Genomic DNA, 19806 nt, shown 5'->3' on the forward strand with positions numbered 1-19806 from the left:
TTCTCTGTTAAAACAATTGTTGATCAACATTGCCACCTGCTGTGAGGAGGCCACAAGTGACTAGTATAATGAAAATGTTTGGAGGTCCCAAAGGACAGCCATTATTGTATTACCTTCCATCGAAATGTATCTTCAACATTACACATTTCACATTGCTTCACAATTTTACCACAGCGTTGAATATGGTTAGAATTGTCACGATAATTCCACTCTACACCAAGAGGCTCAGCCTCCCAGTCTGACAGGTGCAGAGTAATGTCTGCTTACACTTAAGTTGTAGTGTCTGCTTACACTTAAGTGAGGCTAGAGGCTTTTCCATCATTTTTCTCTCGTGTCCTTTTGAATGCATCAACGGAAGACGGGCAGAAAAATGCACCTTTCATTATTTATGTTCTGAGCTGCTGTGCTTGTGATGGATGCTCCATCAGATGTTCTAACGACACCTCCCTGTTAGTTAATTAGTCATGGAGGGTGCAGTATGAGCACTGTGCGACCCTGAACAAGAGCTTGTCTAACTAGCCTCGGGCTCATTGGCACAGCTTCTATTGTTCATTAGTCCTGTGTGTCTGCGGGAAGGGGGCCTCTCCCTACTGACTGCCTCAATTCAACTAGAAATCAGAGCAGCACTCCCTCCCCCCTACATGGCCCTAGCAACCACACCACGCCAACAGTTACCAGGCAACCAGACAGAGCTGGAGCCACTGGCTGTGTGTGTGTGTACGTGCATGCTTGCATGCCTGTGTGTGTGTGTGTGTGTGTGTGTGTGTGTGTGTGTGTGTGTGTGTGTGTGTGTGTCTTCGAGAGAGGAATAGCGGAATGTGAGATTTTGCCTTTTTTAAATAAATCATAGCACAACACTGAGCCTTATTTTTAATGACAGCTTTAACACAGAAATAACAAATGAGCTGATTCCAGAATACAACTTTAATTCAAAAAAAAAGATTGTAGTTGATCAGTGTCTGTCTGTCTGTCTGTCTCTGTTTGTCTGGAGACCGAACACGGGTAGTACTCTACTATCATTCAAACAATTCAGCAATTCAAACCAATAATTGAATGAATATGAATAATGAATATTATTCATTTCACGAATGGCACAAAGGATCCTGATCCACGCATGGTGCAGTACCTCTCCTAAACACTAGAGGTCCTTGTCATGAAGTGTCACTCCGCTGACTCTCCACTCTCTGTGTCGAACTTTGAACTCGAGTCTCTTGAACAAGGATGGTTGTTTGCAGATGGTCTTATGGAGGATTATAAATCGGAAGGATATGAACTGAACTTCAGTGTCAACGCCGTCATGCATCGTTATGGCAGCTACTCGAGCTTCTGTTGAATGTTGCCATTCCTCTGCTTAGATAGATAGTGTTGTTTTATCCATGCGAGATAGATACATTTGGGCAGGGGGCGATGAGTTGTTTTGCTCGGAAGGTAGATATCCTTCGCGTTCGTAAATTCGCCCCGAGAGCGCCGGAGCGCACACTGGGTTCAACGTCATAAAGAAAACAAGCCATTTGATTGGACGAGAGGCATTCCACGAGTGCTGATCAGATTTCCAGAGCGTGTTTACGAACGCACCCAACGTTAGGGTTAGCTACCTAAGCTAAGCTGGCAAATTGGAATAAACAAGACAGTGGCTTTACCACTCAGATAAGTAAAATCAGATGATTAGCGTCGAGATAAAGTTAGCACACATAGCCCAGCATTTGATTCATGACACAGTATTGTCTGATTAGTAGTTAGTAACCAGCTAACGTGAAAACATCTTAGCATCGCTAGATAACTCACTGCTAGCCAGCTTTGGTATCTGGACACTTAGGGGGAGTGGCCTGTATCAAAGGGGGAGTGGCTTAGACACTTAGGGGGAGTGGCCTGTATCAAAGTGGGAGTGGCTTAGACACTTAGGGGGAGTGGCTTGTATCAAAGCTTTGGTTATCTCGTTTCGTTGATCTGGTTCTGTTGGTGAACTCAGCTTGTTCAAGATAACGTGACATATTCCTCCAAAACAACAATGGCTGCAGACTTGCAAGCAAAGTACAGCAAGTTGGCACAGGAGTATTCCAAGGTAAGTGACGATTTGAAGCGTTTATCTTGAGCTATAGGTTTAGTTAGACCTTATCCGATCTCTGATTCTAAGTTGGCAATGAATGGATTGCAAATTAATTATCTTTTTTATCTATCATCATTCAACCAAAGGCTGATTTTCCGGGTGTCTCTCCCCTCTCCCCCGCCCCTTTGTTCCTGTGTCTCTGTGCAAGCCAAGGAGTTGCACATTGAGAGAGAGAGGAGCTTGCCTCTCAGCAAGACCTGTCAGCAGCATACAGTATCTGCCTGCTGACTGTTCATATGATCCACCTATGATTGTGGTGCAGAGAGCTGCTCAGAGATATCAGAGATGCTTAGTAAACACATTAGAGATCAGAGCTGAATGAAAGACCATAGGCCTCGAGACCCAATATCAAGATCAGACCCCCTTGAACTCCAGACCCAACTGTGTATTGATTCTGTGACGAGATCATCTTTAAATTCAAACAAATAAGGGATTTGTTGATTTGTGATAACCTTTTAAAGACAGGATGTTGAAGAGTGACTAGCTTTGGTTAAGACCCAGGTTTCCTCCCCTACACTGTTGTCAGCTGACAGCACAGGGAATGCATGCTGTTTCCTGTTCGGTTGTAAAACAAGAGCACCCCCCCCCCCCCTCTCCACCATGTCCTGTTCTTTGAAGTAGCTGACTCAGTATATTCTCATACATGCAGCAGTAGTCTAGGCCTAAACCCACACTTTTAAGATACAATTCTGATACATTAAATATAAGTGCCTTATATAGTGTACAGTAATTGTAATCATTCATAAAATATTCATGTATTGATTACAGCACATGAAATTCCAGAGCATTTATGTTTAGATGACCAGAGAGCTGTGTGTCGGTTTGTAGACCAGATGTCTCTATGTGTTTCTGCAGCTGCGTGCCCAGAACCAGGTTCTGAAGAAGGGAGTGGTAGATGAGCAGGCCAGCACCACCACACTGAAGGTATGGAACCGTTCAATGTGACTCTGCCCACAGGAGTGGGACTGTTGTTGTTATTACTATCTATTGAAACCGGATATTTCTTAAAGGAAACTCTATGAGTTAATATCTCAACAATGGACCTATAGCTAAGCCACGCCCCCTTTGAAAACTGGGACAAACAAACAACGCTTCACTGACAGTGACTGACTGACCGACCGTGACTGAATGACATTCAATGACTTACAACGGCGGGAGTTGGCAAATTTCTGATTTCTGATTTACCACAGCAAGTAATAGACATGTTTTTTAAAGATGACTTGAAGCTTTTCACGAAGCTTTTGATGATGAAGCTTTTCACCATCAGATATTAGCGAGTTGTTTGTCTGAGTTTTGTGCCTGTATTGACTTTTGCTGTGATATGATTGGACATTTCCTATTTTGGGCCGTGGCTTAGCAATAGGTCCATTGTGTATTTGAAAATGATACTGTGCCTTCATACTTGTCTCTGAATGCCCACCTCCATGCCCACCTCCATGCCCACCTCCATGCCCACAGGACCAGCTGAAGCAGCGGGAGCAGAGCCTGAGGAAGGTGGAGCAGGAGATGGACAGCCTCAGCTTCAGGAACCAGCAGCTGGCCAAGAGGGTGGAGCTGCTGCAGGAGGAGCTGGTGACCAGCGAGGCCAAGGGCAAGAAGAGCAAGGTATAGAGACACAACACCAGAACCAGATCAGAATCAGAACTGCTTTTATTATGTCAATGTCCCCCCCTGTCTCTATACCCCCCTGTGAATAGGCCATATAGTGTATAGAAGTATAGAAGTTCACATAATAGATACATTCTCAGATGCCTACCAATCATTTATCCCCCTATTTATATCCCCCCTTTTATGTCTATTTATGTCTCATTCTTGCTTTTTTATTATCTTAGGACTGTGTTTGTTTTTTAGCACCTAGGGTTTGCATTTAAATGTTGTTGTACTTGTTACAATGACAATAAATATCATTCATTCATTCATGTACAGGTACACAGAGTACAATTATTGGTTTCGGGGTCATTCGGCATTGGCATTGGCATTACAATCAACAATAGCAATGGTAGCGTCAGTAGTAGCAATAGCAGCAGAATGCTAATCAACAATAATAGAATAAATAAGGATATGGTTATGTAAGGCAGCAGGATGCAAATCAGCATGGCACTGATAGGGCTTTCACACCGCCAAGGAACCAATCACCCAACGTTGATGGCGCTGATGCTTCCGGTTACACTGGTGTGAACGCCTGGCTGGTTCGCCAGACAGCACCGAGGTTCGGAGGTTCCGGAACGGGAACAGGCACGGTTCCTTGGTGCTGTGAAAGCCCCGTCAGAAACACAGGGAACAGGGTGCATCGAGAGAGGGACATGGAGCACGTTAGATGGGAGAGAGGCCGATGAGAAGCACTGTAAAATGGGCTTTAAACCGTTACACCCCTACTACCGTATATATGATGTCATAGTTACAGGCACACCGTGTCTCCTTTGTCTCCTCCTCTCCCATCAGAATAAAGGGGACTCTCCATCTCAGCAAGGCCTACAGACCCAGAGTGTTTTCGATGAGGACCTGCAGAAAAAGATCCAGGAGAATGAGAGACTTCACATCCAGGTTGGTCTCTGATTTTGGGTATGGGTGAAGGGGGTCTTGTCAACTGTGCATCTTGTGCACGTGTCATATATGATTGTTTATTGTGGCGTCCTGTTCCTGTTTCTGGCAGTTCTACGAGGCAGATGAACAGCACCGGCGGCAGGAGGGTCAGCTGAAGACCCGGTTAGCTGAGCTGGAGAGAGACTCCGAGCAGCACCAGGGTGTGGTGGCCGGACTCACCACCAAGTACATGGACACCATCGAAAGGCTGCAGGGTGACAAGGCCCGCTTAGAGGTGTGTGTGTGTGTGCGTGTGTGTGAGCGAGAAGAGGGACAGACGGGCGGAAAGATGTAAATGAGTGGAGGTTAATGATGTTTTTGTCAGTGGTGAAGACGATTAAATGTTGACGGACGATGCTATGTATCGGCTGGGCAGGTGAAATCACAGACTCTGGAGAGAGAGGCGAAAGAGTGCAGAGTGCGGACCGAGGAGTGGTAAACCCATTATTTCCATCTGTAGTATAGATGTATCTTTGGGAGTATGATTTATAATGTGATTGGGACCTTACGGGATGATGCAGCGATGGACAATGTGATTATCTCCCTCTCTAGTCAGCAGCAGTTGAGGAGATGCCAGTCAGAGCTGAACAGACAGGTGAAACAGAGCAGCAGCGTCATCCAGGAGAAAGTGCCCTTCAACGACACCAGTGAGTACTCCAGTGAGACTAGACATTCACTCTGCAACCATCATCACACTGACTGTATAAACAAACCGTTACTGAGTTATCTGTAAGGGAGTGTCCATCTGGGATAAGGAACGTGCATGTTGTGGTCATTCAGTGTCCATCTAGGATAAGAAGGTTGCAATGCGTCCTTGGGCACCACTGATCATGTAAGACTTATCCACTTGTTAAGTCTGACGTCAAAAGTGACGTTTAGCCATTTCCGAGTCCAAACCAGAAATTCCCTCCACCAGAGTACCTGTGAACTACAGCGGTAGAATGACAGTTTAATCGTTTTTTAGACTCGGATCTATTCATACAACAAGGGACACAGCACTTTCCCGTTTTCTCCATATTGTCAGGGTATTTGAGCCTCGGAAAAGCGCTTTATAAATATAATTAATTATTATTATTATTTCGGCATTTCGAAGACAGCGCCTCAGCCAACGTTGGACCCGGAAACACGTCACGACTTAACAAGCGGATTGGGGTATCACACTGAATAGCTATCACTTTAGTACAGTATTACTCTGAACAGCTATTGTCATTGGAGGCTGTAACACTTCAGCTGTGTTTACAGTAGGTGAAATATAATGTCAGAGGCTCTGTCCTGTTCTCTCCTTTGCTGAGTGTGAGTCAAACCCAGGCTCCATATTAGCTCTAATATGCTCTAAACATGGCCTTTTCCCCCTCTCCTTTTCCAGAATTCAGTGACTACAACAGCCTAAACGTTCCCCCACACAATCGAAGGCACCAGGTGTGTGAGGAAGCAGATCCTAATGATGCAGTCTTGAAGAAGTCTATTGTGTGTTTGGGTTTGGTAGTCATCTATCTCTCTCTCTCTCTCTCTCTCTCTCTCTCTCTCTCTCTCTCTCTCTCTCTCTCTCTCTCTCTCTCTCTCTCTCTCTCTCTCTCTCTCTCTCTCTCTCTCTCTCTTCCCTCTCTTGTATTCAGCTTAAGGCTCGAGATGTGGCAGGGCAGGCCCTAGGGTTCGTGCAGGATCTGGTAGCTGCACTGTTGAACTTCCATTCCTACACTGAGCAGAGGGTGCACATCTACCCTCTGGACTCCTCCATCGAGCCCATCTCCCCGCTTAACCAGAAGGTGAGGGAACGGCAAACAAGCCGTACAGATATACCATGTGGAGAATGTGACGATAAATGAAATCCCTTGTTGAGTATAAACTAACGACACTCTCATTCGTCCTCTACCCAGTTTTCCCAGTATCTACATGAGAACGCAGCCTACGTGCGCCCCCTGGAGGACGGTTTACTGCAACTACACCAAAGCATCACAGAGGACACGGTCACAGTTCTGGTGAGTGCCTCATCGGACACGGCCGTGGCTATGGATACACAGGAGTGGAGCCTGGAGCTTGGTTGTCCGTGGTGAACGACTAACCATTAACTGTGTTTCGTTGGTTTGAAGGAGACTGTGGGTAAACTGATGGACTTTGCCGATCACTTCTCCTCCTACACCCACTTTTTGCAGAAAATTCTTCCCTACCAGCTGAAAAGGTAATGTGTGGGTGGGTATGTGTGTGTGTGTGTGTGTGTGTGTGTGTGTGCGTGCATGCGAGCGCTTCTGTTTGTGTTTGCACGCCCTCACGCTCCTCTCTTCCCTTAGCCTGGAGGAAGAGTGCGCGGCACCTCTGTGCACCTCCACTCTCACCACAAAGAACCAGGAGCTGCAGAGCGACATGAGAAAAGTCACGTCTGTGTTTGAGAAACTGCAGAGCTACATAAGCCTGCTTGCCTTACCTAGTAAGTGGTGTGTATGTAGCTAGAGGAAATGTAAGGCATTTTTAGCGGTAAACTAAAACCTTAAATAATGTTTCTTTAATACACAGTATAGACTGTATGTATGTATAGCCAGGGGTGCACATAACTTTTTGGGGCCAGTGCTCAGAGGAGCACCTAGGGATGCTGCTTGGTGCTCCCCGAGCTCGCGAGTCACGACCCGTCCCACAGGATGGATAAAAAAGGGATACATGGATATATTATTAGCAAAACGACATTTATTCATAAATAAAGATGAACGACCAAATTATTGTGTGCAAAACAAAAGAAACAAATGCAAAATCAAATGACTGCTCTTTAAGAATGAAAGTCTGTCCGACTCCTTTAAACACAATGAAATCAACTGACATCTCTTTAAGCACTAACTGAATGTCTGTTCTTTAAACACACTGAAATAAACTGACATCTCTTTAAGCACTAACTGAATGTCTGTTCTTTAAACACACTGAAATAAACTGACATCTTTTTAAGCACTAACTGAATGTCTGTTCTTTAAACACACTGATATAAACGAACATCTCTTTAAGCACTGCTCTGTTCTGTAAACACTGAAATCAACTTAAAAATAAAAAAAAATGTTGGTGCGCAAGAGCGCCTTCATGCGGCTGATCTGCCGCGCAGCTTGCATTTTGGCGACGCATGCGCACTGGCGCACCAGTTATGTGCACCCCTGTGTATAGCTAACTGTAATGCAGTCTTTGGCAGAATACTGACGGTTTAGGCTTAAATGATTAGAGGAACTGACTTTACTTTCATCTGTAGTTAGTAATGGTCATGTTGTTGCGTCTGAGATGGGTGATGGATAATGTTGGAGTGTCTGTCTGCAGGGACACAGCAGTAACGTGTGTGAACGTGTTGCAGGTGTACGACAGGACGCCATGCCTCAGAGCAGCTCCTCTGCGGTCTTCACCCAGCTGGCTGCCTCTCTGCACAGCCTTCACGACACCATCAAAGGTGAGGAGGACCAATCACTGCAGACAGAACCCCTGATCTACAGCCAATCACAACCAAGATAACACAACTCCACACAGAATAATAGACCTGTATCTAAACTTTGATCTACTTAGTCACCCAGTCATGTCTTCAAAATATGTATTATTATTTAGTTGGGCTTGCTTAAGCAAGTCTTGCAGCCCCTAAAAAAATAAACTCATTGAATGATTTAGTGAGAAAAATAAGGTCAGCAGAAAGATATTCCCGTCTATTTTGGTATTTCCAGTCATAAGGAAGGGATACTTCTCAAGCCCTCACCTTCTCCTCCCTCTGTGTCTGTAGAGTTGTCCAAGAACTACAGTCAGAAGGCCAGTCTGGAGCAGGAGCTGCCTACCGTCACTCAGAAGCTTCGTACCACCAACGAGTGTCTGCTGGCTTCCATGGGCTCCCTCACCAACAGCACTGGCAAGGTATACCACCAGGGGGCAGCAACGAGACGTCTACTGTCATTTTCACACAATTTTTCATAATTTAAGCTTAAGTGGAGGTTTAATGGTTTGAAAAATATGATAAATGGTAGGACACAAGATCAGTAGAGTGTAGAGAAAGCAGCAACAACTGTTGGAAGTGCTTATTCATTCACATGACTACTCATTGTGAGACTCAGCTGGGCTTCTGGGAAATATTCACAAATACCGACCATATCAGAAGATTTACAGCCGTACCCCAGATAGGGGGTGGAGGTGGACGAGATGGGCCTAGCTATGAGAGAATGCTTTACCGCCAGCCGTCCAGTAAAGGGTGCTTGCAGCATTATCAGAGCTCTTGGCAGACATGTTAACCTCCGTCAAGCGAGTACAGTCCAGTGCTCGGTGGCTGTTAAGTCTGGCCTTGTGTCGAGTCCCTAGGCTGGAGTGGTGAATAAAGTGTATAATGTGTGGAGTGGTGTTTTTTACGAGAGGCCCTCTCCTTAGGCGAGAGGTTTATGGCCAGGAGACCTTGTGGCCTGGACACTTGTAGTCAGGGTTCGAGTTATAAGCTGAACTCTGTGGGGGTCTCCAAAATAACAGTGCGAAATGTTCTCATGCACGCGCGAATCATGCCCACACAGCGATGGGACTTACAAGTTTTAATTAGCTATAGGCAGTAGCGGATTAAGGTGGTCAGTGGCCCTAGGCTACTCCTTTGTGTGAGGACCCCCGCCCCCATACACAAGTCTCCCCCCTCCCCAAAATATACAACTCACGAGCACCCTGCACACACACACCACTCATAATGCTTTACCATAAAACACTTAAACACTTTAATAACACAATAACACAACAGTGTTAATAATGCAAAGAATTAAAAAAAGGTTCAGTGCATTCAGTTCTGTCTCTATTGCTCTCCTCTCCCGTTGTCTCTCTGTTACTGTCCTGTTGTCTGTCTCTCTGTTGCTGTCCTGTTGTCTGTCTCTCTGTTGCTGTCCTGTTGTCCGTCTCTCTGTTGCTCCCCTCAGCTCAAAATGAAAGAAATGAATTAGCTAATTAGTTGGCATGTAAACATATAGTTAGGGTTGGGTACAGTTTGGGTTTTATTCGATACCGGTGACAAATCGATACTTTAAAAACGGTACCGGTACAGAAACATCATCCTCATCCTCAAATCCCAACATATCCTGACGCTACAGCTGCAGGCTACTCATTTCACCACATCAACAGCCCCACATGAAACAACAGCTATAAAAGCGATAGTCACACATGTATCTCGGCCAATAATTTTGTTATTTTTGCTATACAGAAAAATACATTAGGTTAGTACACTAGGTTAGTAAAAAGTAAAAGCCACCTTACCTTTACGGAGACAAGATAGACCAAAGTGGTCTGTTTTCAGTAGGCTGAGTGGTCTGTTTTCAGTAGGCTGAGTGGTCTGTTTTCAGTAGGTAGCAGAGTCCTCAGTAGTAGCAGCAGTAGTAGTAACAGTAGTAGCAACAGGGCTAACGTTAGGTGTCATAGCAGGTTTCTTTGATAAAAACCCGACATTTTCTAGGCTTGATGACCCGGTCGGCAGCAGTGGCCTTTTTTTGGGCGGCATGGTAGCTACTGTATGTATATACTCCTGTATAGCTAATTAATGAATGTTTGCTTCTCAATAATAGGCTAGGTGCACGATCTCACTACTTCCTGAAAGGCAACTGGTGTCTCACTCTATTGGTTTAATTGATTAATCAGCTGTGCACTGTGTGTTCCAACGGTTTACCGCACAGCTGATTAATCAACCTTTTGCTGTTGCACAATATTCTACTGCGCCCCATGGTGTCTTGGTGGTGAAGTGCAGGCAGTCAAAGGCAAACTGTCATTCACAGGAGATTAATGGTGCGCGTAGTTCTTTTGAAAAACGTGTTTATTTTACAATATTGATAATATAAATTAAATAATATTCATTACATTGACATTTTGATCAAATAATAGTTGTGGTAATGTATTATTAGCGACCCCCACAGATTTTTGATTTTACTGCCTTCATGGGAGCTCAGAGAGCCTCAGACCATCTCTATGGGAGCTCAGCTCCCATTGGCTCCCACATAACTCGAACCCTGCTTGTAGTGGTGTCATCCTTCACGTGGTCCAGCTGTAGAAGCCATTGCCACTGAAGCGTTTTATAGTTGTCTCTCCTAAGTAAACGTCCTGTTTTCCTGCTTGACAGCTCACTTGCAACAGGAGAGGCTATTCAACATGCTGCCCAGTGCTTTCTCCGGCTATTTCCCCCGTTGTTTTGTTTCCTTCAAGAAGAAAAAAAGTCAACAAATATTGTTGCCTTATTCCAACTGCTTTATACAACAATTGTTTTGTTTTATTGTTTTCTTCGTATCGATGATACATTAGCTTTCAGATGTAGTTCTTTAAGCTGTTTCGGTGTGAAATGTTATCATAATAGTGGTGAATGAAGTTTTGTTTGTGAGACACTAGTAATTATACAGTTGTTGACTGCCTGATGAATGTGCCAGACAGTCACAGACTGTGTCTGTCTGTGTATCTGTGTGTGTATTTGGAGACAGCGGTGGACAGTCTGTCTACAATGGGAACAGTTCCAGGACTGCATAGGAAGTGCTGAGGGCTGAGATGATTTGAGACTCTGTCAACGGGGTTAGTGGGAGTGTGTATACACAGAACCCTGAGCCTGCATTCTGTCCACCCCTCCTTCAGTCCACACACTGGGCTTTTTTAAGTGAGGTGCTTATAGTACGGTATTGCTGGTCTTCTGGGTCAGCTGGTTTCATAAACAAGGTTCACATTTTTAAAGGGTAAAACTATTGTGTTGATCATACCTTGTAAACGCTTTAAATGCTGAAATTATTTTTGTCACCTTTCTTAACTATTGGGAAGTTACAGTATCTTGCTTATGATGTTTTGGCCCAGTTATAGTTAAATACTGTTTTATTGCCCGTACCTAGCTGTAATGTTGCAGGCCCTAATGCAGGCTTGTTTGTACAGATGGCAACTTTCTTTAGCAACAACCTGGATTTCTTTACATCGTCGACGGGCTACGGTCCACGAGGAGGGGCTGGGACCCTCAACCCCCTACAGGCAGAGAGCATGCTGGGTAACAAGAAGAATGCGGCTGCGTACATGCAAGTAATCAAGAAGGTAGGCCCCCGCTCGGAAGGTTCCCTGAAAGGTTTACTGTGTATCTGCTACTCTCCTTTGCTGTAAGTCTACCCAACTGCATTACACGACTGCGCTTGACATCGACTACACTTGACATGTTTCTGTAGCTTGGGGCCGTCCTTGGTGAATGAATATGCATTAACTAATGCCGTGTGATTAACTCCAATGGTGTGTTTTAATGTTTTTCTCGTCTCTCGTTGTTGGGCTCCAGCCTCGGCCAGAATCGGTTCCCTACAGAGAAGCCCTGTCCAACCGCCGCGTCCTGACCAGCTCCACTGAGAGCCGAGAGGGCCTCACTCAGCAGGTGCTCCTCTTACTCTTTTTCCTCTATCGTCTCTCTGTCCCCAGGCCCCATCTCATTAGGAGACTTTATTTGTATTGCTCAAGGGGCGATCATGTGGTTACCCATTCAGATAAGTGATGGAGAACGGTACACCCCATCTGCCCCACATGAGTTCTATCGCAGCCCGACCTTTACTCAACCCTCTTCCCACGAACTCACTCTCCACTCCCCTCTCTCTCTCTCTCTCTCTCTCTCTCTCTCTCTCTCTCTCTCTCTCTCTCTCTCTCTCTCTCTCTCTCTCTCTCTCTCTCTCTCTCTCTCTCCCCGTCCCCCCCTCCTCACCCTCCTGGCCTCCCTCAGGTGCAGCAGAGCCAGGAGAAGATCGCCCGTCTGGAGCAGGAGAAGGAACACTGGCTGCTGGAGGCCCAGCTGGGGCGGGTGCGGCTGGAGAAAGAGACCCAGCGCATCACAGACCTGGAGGCCCAGCTCTCCTCAGCCCTGGGGGGGAACCCTACCCCGCTTACTGCCCCCTCCCCGGCCAGCCCAGCCCTGCACGACCTGGACGACTCAGAGACGGAGGAGAGAGGCGCCGGGAGGGAGGCCACACTCAGCACCAGTCTGGTACGACACCCGCATTTTTTACATTTTTGGCATTTAGCAGACGCCTTATTACAAAGTGACTTACAATCAATACATTTGACTAAGCAAGTGAATCATCAGGTCACCAGTTGCAGCAGGAAGAGTAATCTAGCTCAGGCCCGGGGCCATTGGCAGTCTCTGTGATAGAAGGAAAAAAACAACAACAACCAAAAGAATTGGTTATATATAGACACTGGAGAAACAGAGAAACAGTACAAGGGGGGCAGTAGAAGTCTTATGGGACACTGTATAGGGGAAAAGCGGGTGTCTCAGGAAACGCAGTGCTGGGGGTAGTAGATGTCTCAGGAGGAGCAGTTAAGGTGTAGCCTTAAGAGATGGGTCTTCAGTCTCCGACGGAAGATGGGTAGTGACTCTGCAGTTCTGACAGCTGTGGGAAGCTCATTCCACCAGCGGGGAACCTCTTCATCAGCATCTTCTTTGATAGTAACCTCTTGATAACCTTTTCATCCTTAACCTACAAAGATGGCCTGAGACTTGCGTTATTTGACATTGTACCCTCACACTTCACCCCCCGCCCTTAACCTTCCTCATTGGTGCTAAAGCCAAGGCAGAGTGTCAGACACATGACAGTGGGAGACATAACATAGGTTTTTGGGTGGTTTTAGGTTTTAGTGTAGGGAGTATTATTATACGCTGCAGCTGAGCCAGCTCCCTGGTTGAGCACGTCTCTCTCTAATGAAATCCAGAGTTGACTGGCTGCTGCTGCTGGTGGTGATGTGGCAGAAAGGGAGTATGTTTTTTTCTGAGCAGTCCCACTCATATTGTCATTTTTATTGTGATAGAGATAGTCGAGATTTGACAGGAAGGATGGGAGAGAGAGAGAGAGAGAGAGAGAGAGAGAGAGAGAGAGAGAAGGGATGACATGCAGGATATGTCCGCGGCCGGAATCGAACCGGGAACCCTGCGGTTACATGGTCGACGCTTAGTCCGCTACGCCACCTCAGCGCCCCCCCGACCCGATTTCTTTACAGGGTTCATGCTGCACTCTGGAGCTGGTTGTCTCAATTGTCACCTGACTGTTGTCATTTACGTATTAGGGATGGGTCAGAATAATCGATTATTCGATTATTCATTCCCCAGGGTCAAAGACAATTTTTAACATTTGGAAAACCGTGAAAAAGGTTTTCCCATTAAAATAAATGTGAATTAACGGACAGAACTAAAGTCGGTTCTGTAGCACTATTCGTTTTTTTTTTTATTAATCATGCACAGAAAATATACACAATATGCAAGCATAGTTCAGTAACGCTATTGATGTGGAACGGGGCGAGAGTCTGACGAATTCCATTTAATCTTTTTAAATAAAAATGTGCCCACCCCACTCCCTCAAAGCCTTAAAATGTGATTTTTAATCCTGTGGTAATATTGTTTACTGCGGTAAAAATTTGGGACGTTTTAACGAACCCGGGGTTGGTGTGTAAACAGTCCAAAACATTTCTTGTGTGCTCTCTGAGTAATTATCTAATATGTTTCTTGGTTTTGTCTTTGTTTGTCTCCATCATCAGGTTGGCATGTTGACCACAACGCCTACCAATGAGGATGTAAGTTGTCTTGCTCATCTTGAACAAAATGAAGTTTGAGTCTTTTAACAGCTAGCCAGCCTCAGTCCCATCGTTTTAAACTGGAAATGTAAAGCACCTTTTACACTTTACTGAATGAATGAATGGATGTGTGGAGTGAGTGAGAAAACTAATGATAGGTCATATTTGTTTTTCGGTGTGGGTGTGTGTGTGTGTGTGTGTGTGTGTGTGTGTGTGTGTGTGTGTGTGTGTGTGTGTGCGCATGTGCATGCACAGGTGGGAGATGAGGATTCTAGGGAACAGCTGATCAAGACTCACTACATGGCCCGAGTAGGAGAACTCACCACCCAGCTCCAGGTCTCTGACAGCAAGGCTGTGCACTTCCATGCAGAGGTGAGACATGATGTTACACTCTACTACCATCAATATGTGTACCCCCAGCACTTACCCATCTCTTATTTCATGTGACTTTCTAAAGGATGTGTAGCATTTATGTGTCACATGCACAAGCTGGTGAAGACCAGAATAGTTATACAGAAAACACTTGACATTTTCGTCACAAATTTCCTTCCTCTTATACATACATAAGATACTATTTTGGTTATCTCCTTCAATGTGTGTCATGGGGAAATGGGTATGGAAACAGCAGCAGACAATTCGGCTGTAGCCTCCCTTGTGGCCCTAAGGAGACAAAGTTCCCTTTGCCTTTCCTCTTCCTCTTTCCCTTCTCTTAATCACATCCCCCTCTCACAGCCGGATGGACAAAGGTGTTTTCCTAGGGAAAACTACTACTGCTACTACTACATTCAACTTTTAACAGTGCCTAGTGCTCACTGAACTAAATATTGTATGGTGTTATTGTTATTGCAGTATTCATTCGATTTAAAAAAAATATGTATCTATGTTTGTGTGAGGTTGCTTCTAAATCTGGATACAACCATAGAAACAACATCCTACAGTATGTATTGTGATTCATTGCCACATGCTAGCAGTCTGTGCTGTGTATCAGCAGTGAGACCACTCCTGACTCTGACTCAGAGATGAGAAGTAATCACATGTCTGATACTGGCTGTGGTGCCCTGATGCACCAAGTATGCAGCAGCCATGTACTGGGATGAGAACAGTTGGGGCGGCTGTGGCGCAGGAGGTAAAGCCCGCGTCTAATGATCGCAAGGTTGGCAGATCGGCGGTTCGAGCCCCGGCTGGCCACATGTCGAAGTGTCCTTGGGCAAGACACTTAAACCCAATTTGCTCCCAATTAGCAGGCCGGCGCCTTGCATGGTAGCTTGCCGCCATTGGTGTGCGAATGGGTGAATGAGAGGCCATTGTAATGCGCTTTGGAATAAGGCGCTATATAAGTCAGTCCATTTACCAGTTGCTTTATCGGTTTAAGTCAATTCAAACTCACACACATCTCCAGTTAAAGAAAGCTATTTTGTGTACAAGCTGGTATAGTAACATTTCTCCTGTACTGCCTCCCTACATAGTGCCGAGCACTGGCCAAGCGCCTAGCCATCGCAGAGAAATCTCGGGAGACACTGACTGAGGAGGTGAAGCTGGCCACTCAGAACATTACACGCTTGCAGGTACAACTTTTGTTGTTGACCGTCCTGACTAGGAGTAGAAACATTTCCCACCAACGCTCTCCCGTACAGTATACAACCACTGTAGCTCTACATAACCACAGCCTCTCCTCTTGTAGGATGAGCTGGCCACTACCAAGAGGAGTTACGAGGATCAGCTGAGCATGATGAGTGACCACCTGTGCAGCATGAATGAGACACTGAGCAAGCAGAGAGAGGAGATCGACACACTTAAACTGGGCAGCAAGGTACAGTTGAAAAACCATCACTTCTATTTTAACAAAGATTTGTTCAATTGTGAAAGGGATTAAATGAACAAAATCCTATCATAAAAAAATAAAAAAAAGCGTTGTCATGGCAGCTTTAGGAAATGTTACAAGCTGGGGAGTGTTGCATAAAAGTTTCCATATGGCAATCAGTATGGCAAGGGTTTCTATTCCTTTCTGAGGGAAACAGGAAGTGTGTGTGTGTGTGGGGGGGGAATATAGGAAATGCACCTGCTGGAGTCGTTAAAGTAGCGGCTGCTGAAATGGAGAGGCCTGTTAATCACCCCCAGATGAAAGTATGTGTGTTGGGTAGTGGAAGGACAGAAGGTTTCTTCTGAGGGTATTGATTTTCCATCTTAGCCCCCAGTAAGAAACATACTTGAAATCCACCACGTCTATTTAACCTTAATGCAATCTAAGTGTGATTTAAAAACAACAATATCTAGCTGTGAATGAAACATAACTTATAATGACTCAGTCAGACCGATCCATGTTGCCTCTTTACTGATGGTCACTGCATAAAAAAAACTCCAGAGTAAAGTACTGTATCAAATTAGAAGTGTTGAAAGTCTTGGCTAGCCCTTCTGCTTAACCTCCATTGTTTAATTGTATTTATGTAGGCTGGTGTCATGTGTTTAGGGTTGTAATAGAATAGGTATGTATTGTCAATTGTTCAATGGAAATTCTACTGAGTTACCATGATTTATCTAAAACTAATCACGTTTCAGGGAAATGCCAAGAAGAATAAAGGCCGGTAAGGTTTGTCCAAGTAGGCTCCATGTAGGGCTGCCAGGACGTCCTGGGGGAAGAGCTGGAGCCACCCAGTCATGTCACCTCCATCACTGGGATGAGAAGCTACAAGGAACCCTCCAGACTTCTCCTCCGTCAGTGACTACAGAGGTGGGTTGGGGGATGAGGTTTATCTCTCTGATAAAGGAAGGCGATTTTTTTCTACGTTTCTGAACAGATAATACATGTTATTTGTCAAATGCTTCCTGTCACTCGAAGGAAAGCAGCTGCTTGACCATTGGGCCCCAGGGAGGGAGAGAGAAATTATAAAAAGCTTCCCCCCCCCCCAAAGGATGAATGGATAAATACATTTGTGTGCGTGCGTATGTGCTGAGGGGGAGGGGGGCTGATGGAGACAAATGGAAACGGACCCCGTTCATATTGCTATTAAGTCAGCAGAGATCAGAAACATGAGAACATTTGAGTTGAGTAAACAATGTCACGGTATGTAGGTTTTCATTATGCAAGAGAATTTATTTGTCAAATAAGAGTGTGACTGAATATTTAGTGGGACTGAAAATTCCATTTTAGTTTTAGATGAGTGAATATTTGCGCAATTGTGAGGGCTTATGTTCATGACATAATTGTTTCCCTTACACCTAGTCACACCACAGTCTTTGGTTACACAAGGGCTGCCCCAACAATGGAGGAATGAGTGCCAAATTAATGAAACAGACACACACACACACACACACACACACACACACACACACACATCCATGCATTCCTCACCTAGGTATCCAGTCTACCCTCTGGAAGGATATATACACTCGATGCCCTTATTAGCCAGAGGATGGGGTAGGATAGACTTGGTAGAGTTCATAAAATTGTGTCTGTCTGTCTGTCTTTGTAACCTAGGTCTGTAGTAGTTTTATCACCAAAGAGTGTACGGATGTGCCCTGAGAACAGCAGTCTCAACCTCTGTATCATGTATGGATAGAAAAGGGTTACTGTGAATATTACGCTCCTTTGAATTTAAATCATGTTAAATGTACATTTATTGTACTGTCTACTTTTTAAAAGAAATATACTACAAAGGCATTTATTCTAATGTTTTCAAACTGTATTTTCCACAAACTAATGAACTGACTGGTTGATGAAGATCAGGATGACATCAACCGAAAATTATAGGCTTATTACACATGCATTGATTTGTTGTTCCAGAGATGCTCAATACAATTGTCTAATGCTAGGCAATGCACACACTGCTATGTCTCGTGGAACTTCAGTAATTACTGTATATTACTGTTTTACCCATACAAATGTATTATGGTGTGTTGGCTAATCTGGACTACCCAGACCTACTATCCTGGCAGAGAGAATTGACTTCTCTAACAACTGTTTACAATTAACAGCAAATAAAACAAATACTGTAAACCCTCTTCTGTTCAGTAATTCACCAAATGTAACACAAATCATGTGTGCTCTACTTGTCATTACACCTTTCTGATGAGAATTGCAGTGGTTTGCCAACCATACTAATGTGTGTCTTCACAATGTAATCTGTCCGACAGAGTGCACATATTATTGAATAGGTAAACGAAAATAAAAGAGCTACAGCTCAATATTGTCTTGTTTTTATTTGTTGTGAAGAGTTATTACTCCCTGTTATAACTATGCACCAGATGGTATAAATGTCATGGCGTTGAAGAATCCAGGCAAAGATTAGAAAAGACACATTAACTCATAATACAGTATATTAGTTTGTTACAGCAGAATGACGGCCCTCTGACTTCTTTTGCCAGCTTCAATGCTAGGCTGACTTGTTCAGTGGCCTATCACATACCATCCTCATCCCAATAGTCCCTCTGTGTTTGCCTCTGTATTTGGGAATGCTCCCAAGAGGCTACAGAACCTCAGAGCAGTGTTGTACTGTGGGTTGGCTATGGCCATATTCCACTTCCCCCTCACTGAAAAGTGTTGCGTTGCTCTCAGTTTATCCACCCCCACTCATCCAGAATATCTTGTAAGGAAACATTTGCAAAGCATTACTGAATCTGCTTGTTGTGTGTGTGCATCACTCTTTCTCTATCTGCAGGTCCTCTTTTTTGCACATAATTTATGGTCTCTCCTTTTCCCATTGCCTGTAATTACTGATGTAACCCTAGTTGACGGAGTTGCTGGGTTAAGGCTCATGACAGACACACCCTGTCTTCATCCAATTCCTCTAATATTCTCTCCACTTACAGTTTACTCAAAATACATGTTATTTTACTATAAGAGTCTCCTTGAGTCTTGGTACATAGTGCTGTACACCATGTTCTAGCGGAAAACAGCCTATATATTGTGCATCTGATTATTACATTATTCTCTTACTAAAGTTTGAGCAAATCAAATCAAACTGAAACTAACCTAATTCAAAAACTCAAACTAATACTGAATCCCACTGTCCAGATGATTAGACCTACAGTGAAACTGTTGCAATCATCTTGCAACAACGTCGCAACGTTTGATATTGATGTATCAAATGCAAACTTTTGTCATCTTAATAATAGGCCTACTGGCAAAAACAGACTGTGACCGTGTCACGCCAACCTCGTCGTCATTCGTTCAGATGAGAGGAGGAGGAGGGGATTGTGTGCATGAAGGGATGAGAGGAGGAGGGGATTGTGTGCATGAAGGGATGAGAGGAGGAGGGGATTGTGTGCATGAAGGGATGAGAGGAGGAGGGGATTGTGTGCATGAAGGGATGAGAGGAGGAGGGGATTGTGTGCATGAAGGGATGAGGAGGAGGGGATTGTGTGCGTGAAGGGATGAAAGGAGGAGGGGATTGTGTGCGTGAAGGGATGAAAGGAGGAGGGGATTGTGTGCATGAAGGGATGAGAGGAGGAGGGGATTGTGTGCATGAAGGGATGAGAGGAGGAGGGGATTGTGTGCATGAAGGGATGAGGAGGAGGGGATTGTGTGCGTGAAGGGATGAGGAGGAGGGGATTGTGTGCATGAAGGGATGAAAGGAGGAGGGGATTGTGTGCAT

At 44.8% G+C, this 19806-nt stretch overlaps 1 protein-coding gene across 1 annotated transcript; it reads left to right on the forward strand.

The window, feature by feature from the left end:
• Positions 1-1786: 1786 nt before the first annotated feature.
• On the forward strand, positions 1787-18359 carry ppp1r21 (protein phosphatase 1, regulatory subunit 21). The gene is made up of 22 exons (XM_080536500.1): positions 1787-2062; positions 2963-3031; positions 3566-3712; positions 4550-4651; positions 4761-4925; positions 5067-5125; positions 5243-5337; positions 6057-6109; positions 6307-6456; positions 6568-6669; positions 6781-6869; positions 6979-7115; positions 8013-8105; positions 8427-8554; positions 11558-11710; positions 11943-12035; positions 12375-12635; positions 14180-14215; positions 14471-14587; positions 15682-15780; positions 15897-16025; positions 16772-18359. The coding sequence occupies exons 1-22, from the start codon at positions 2009-2011 to the stop codon at positions 16799-16801; spliced, it is 2361 nt and encodes a 786-aa protein (XP_080392626.1). The 5' UTR covers positions 1787-2008; the 3' UTR covers positions 16802-18359.
• The last annotated feature ends 1447 nt before the right edge of the window (positions 18360-19806 follow it).

The sequence above is a fragment of the Nansenia antarctica genome (assembly GCF_963989245.1).
Source record: "Nansenia antarctica genome assembly, chromosome: 1".
In the NCBI taxonomy this organism is placed as follows: domain Eukaryota; kingdom Metazoa; phylum Chordata; class Actinopteri; order Argentiniformes; family Microstomatidae; genus Nansenia; species Nansenia antarctica.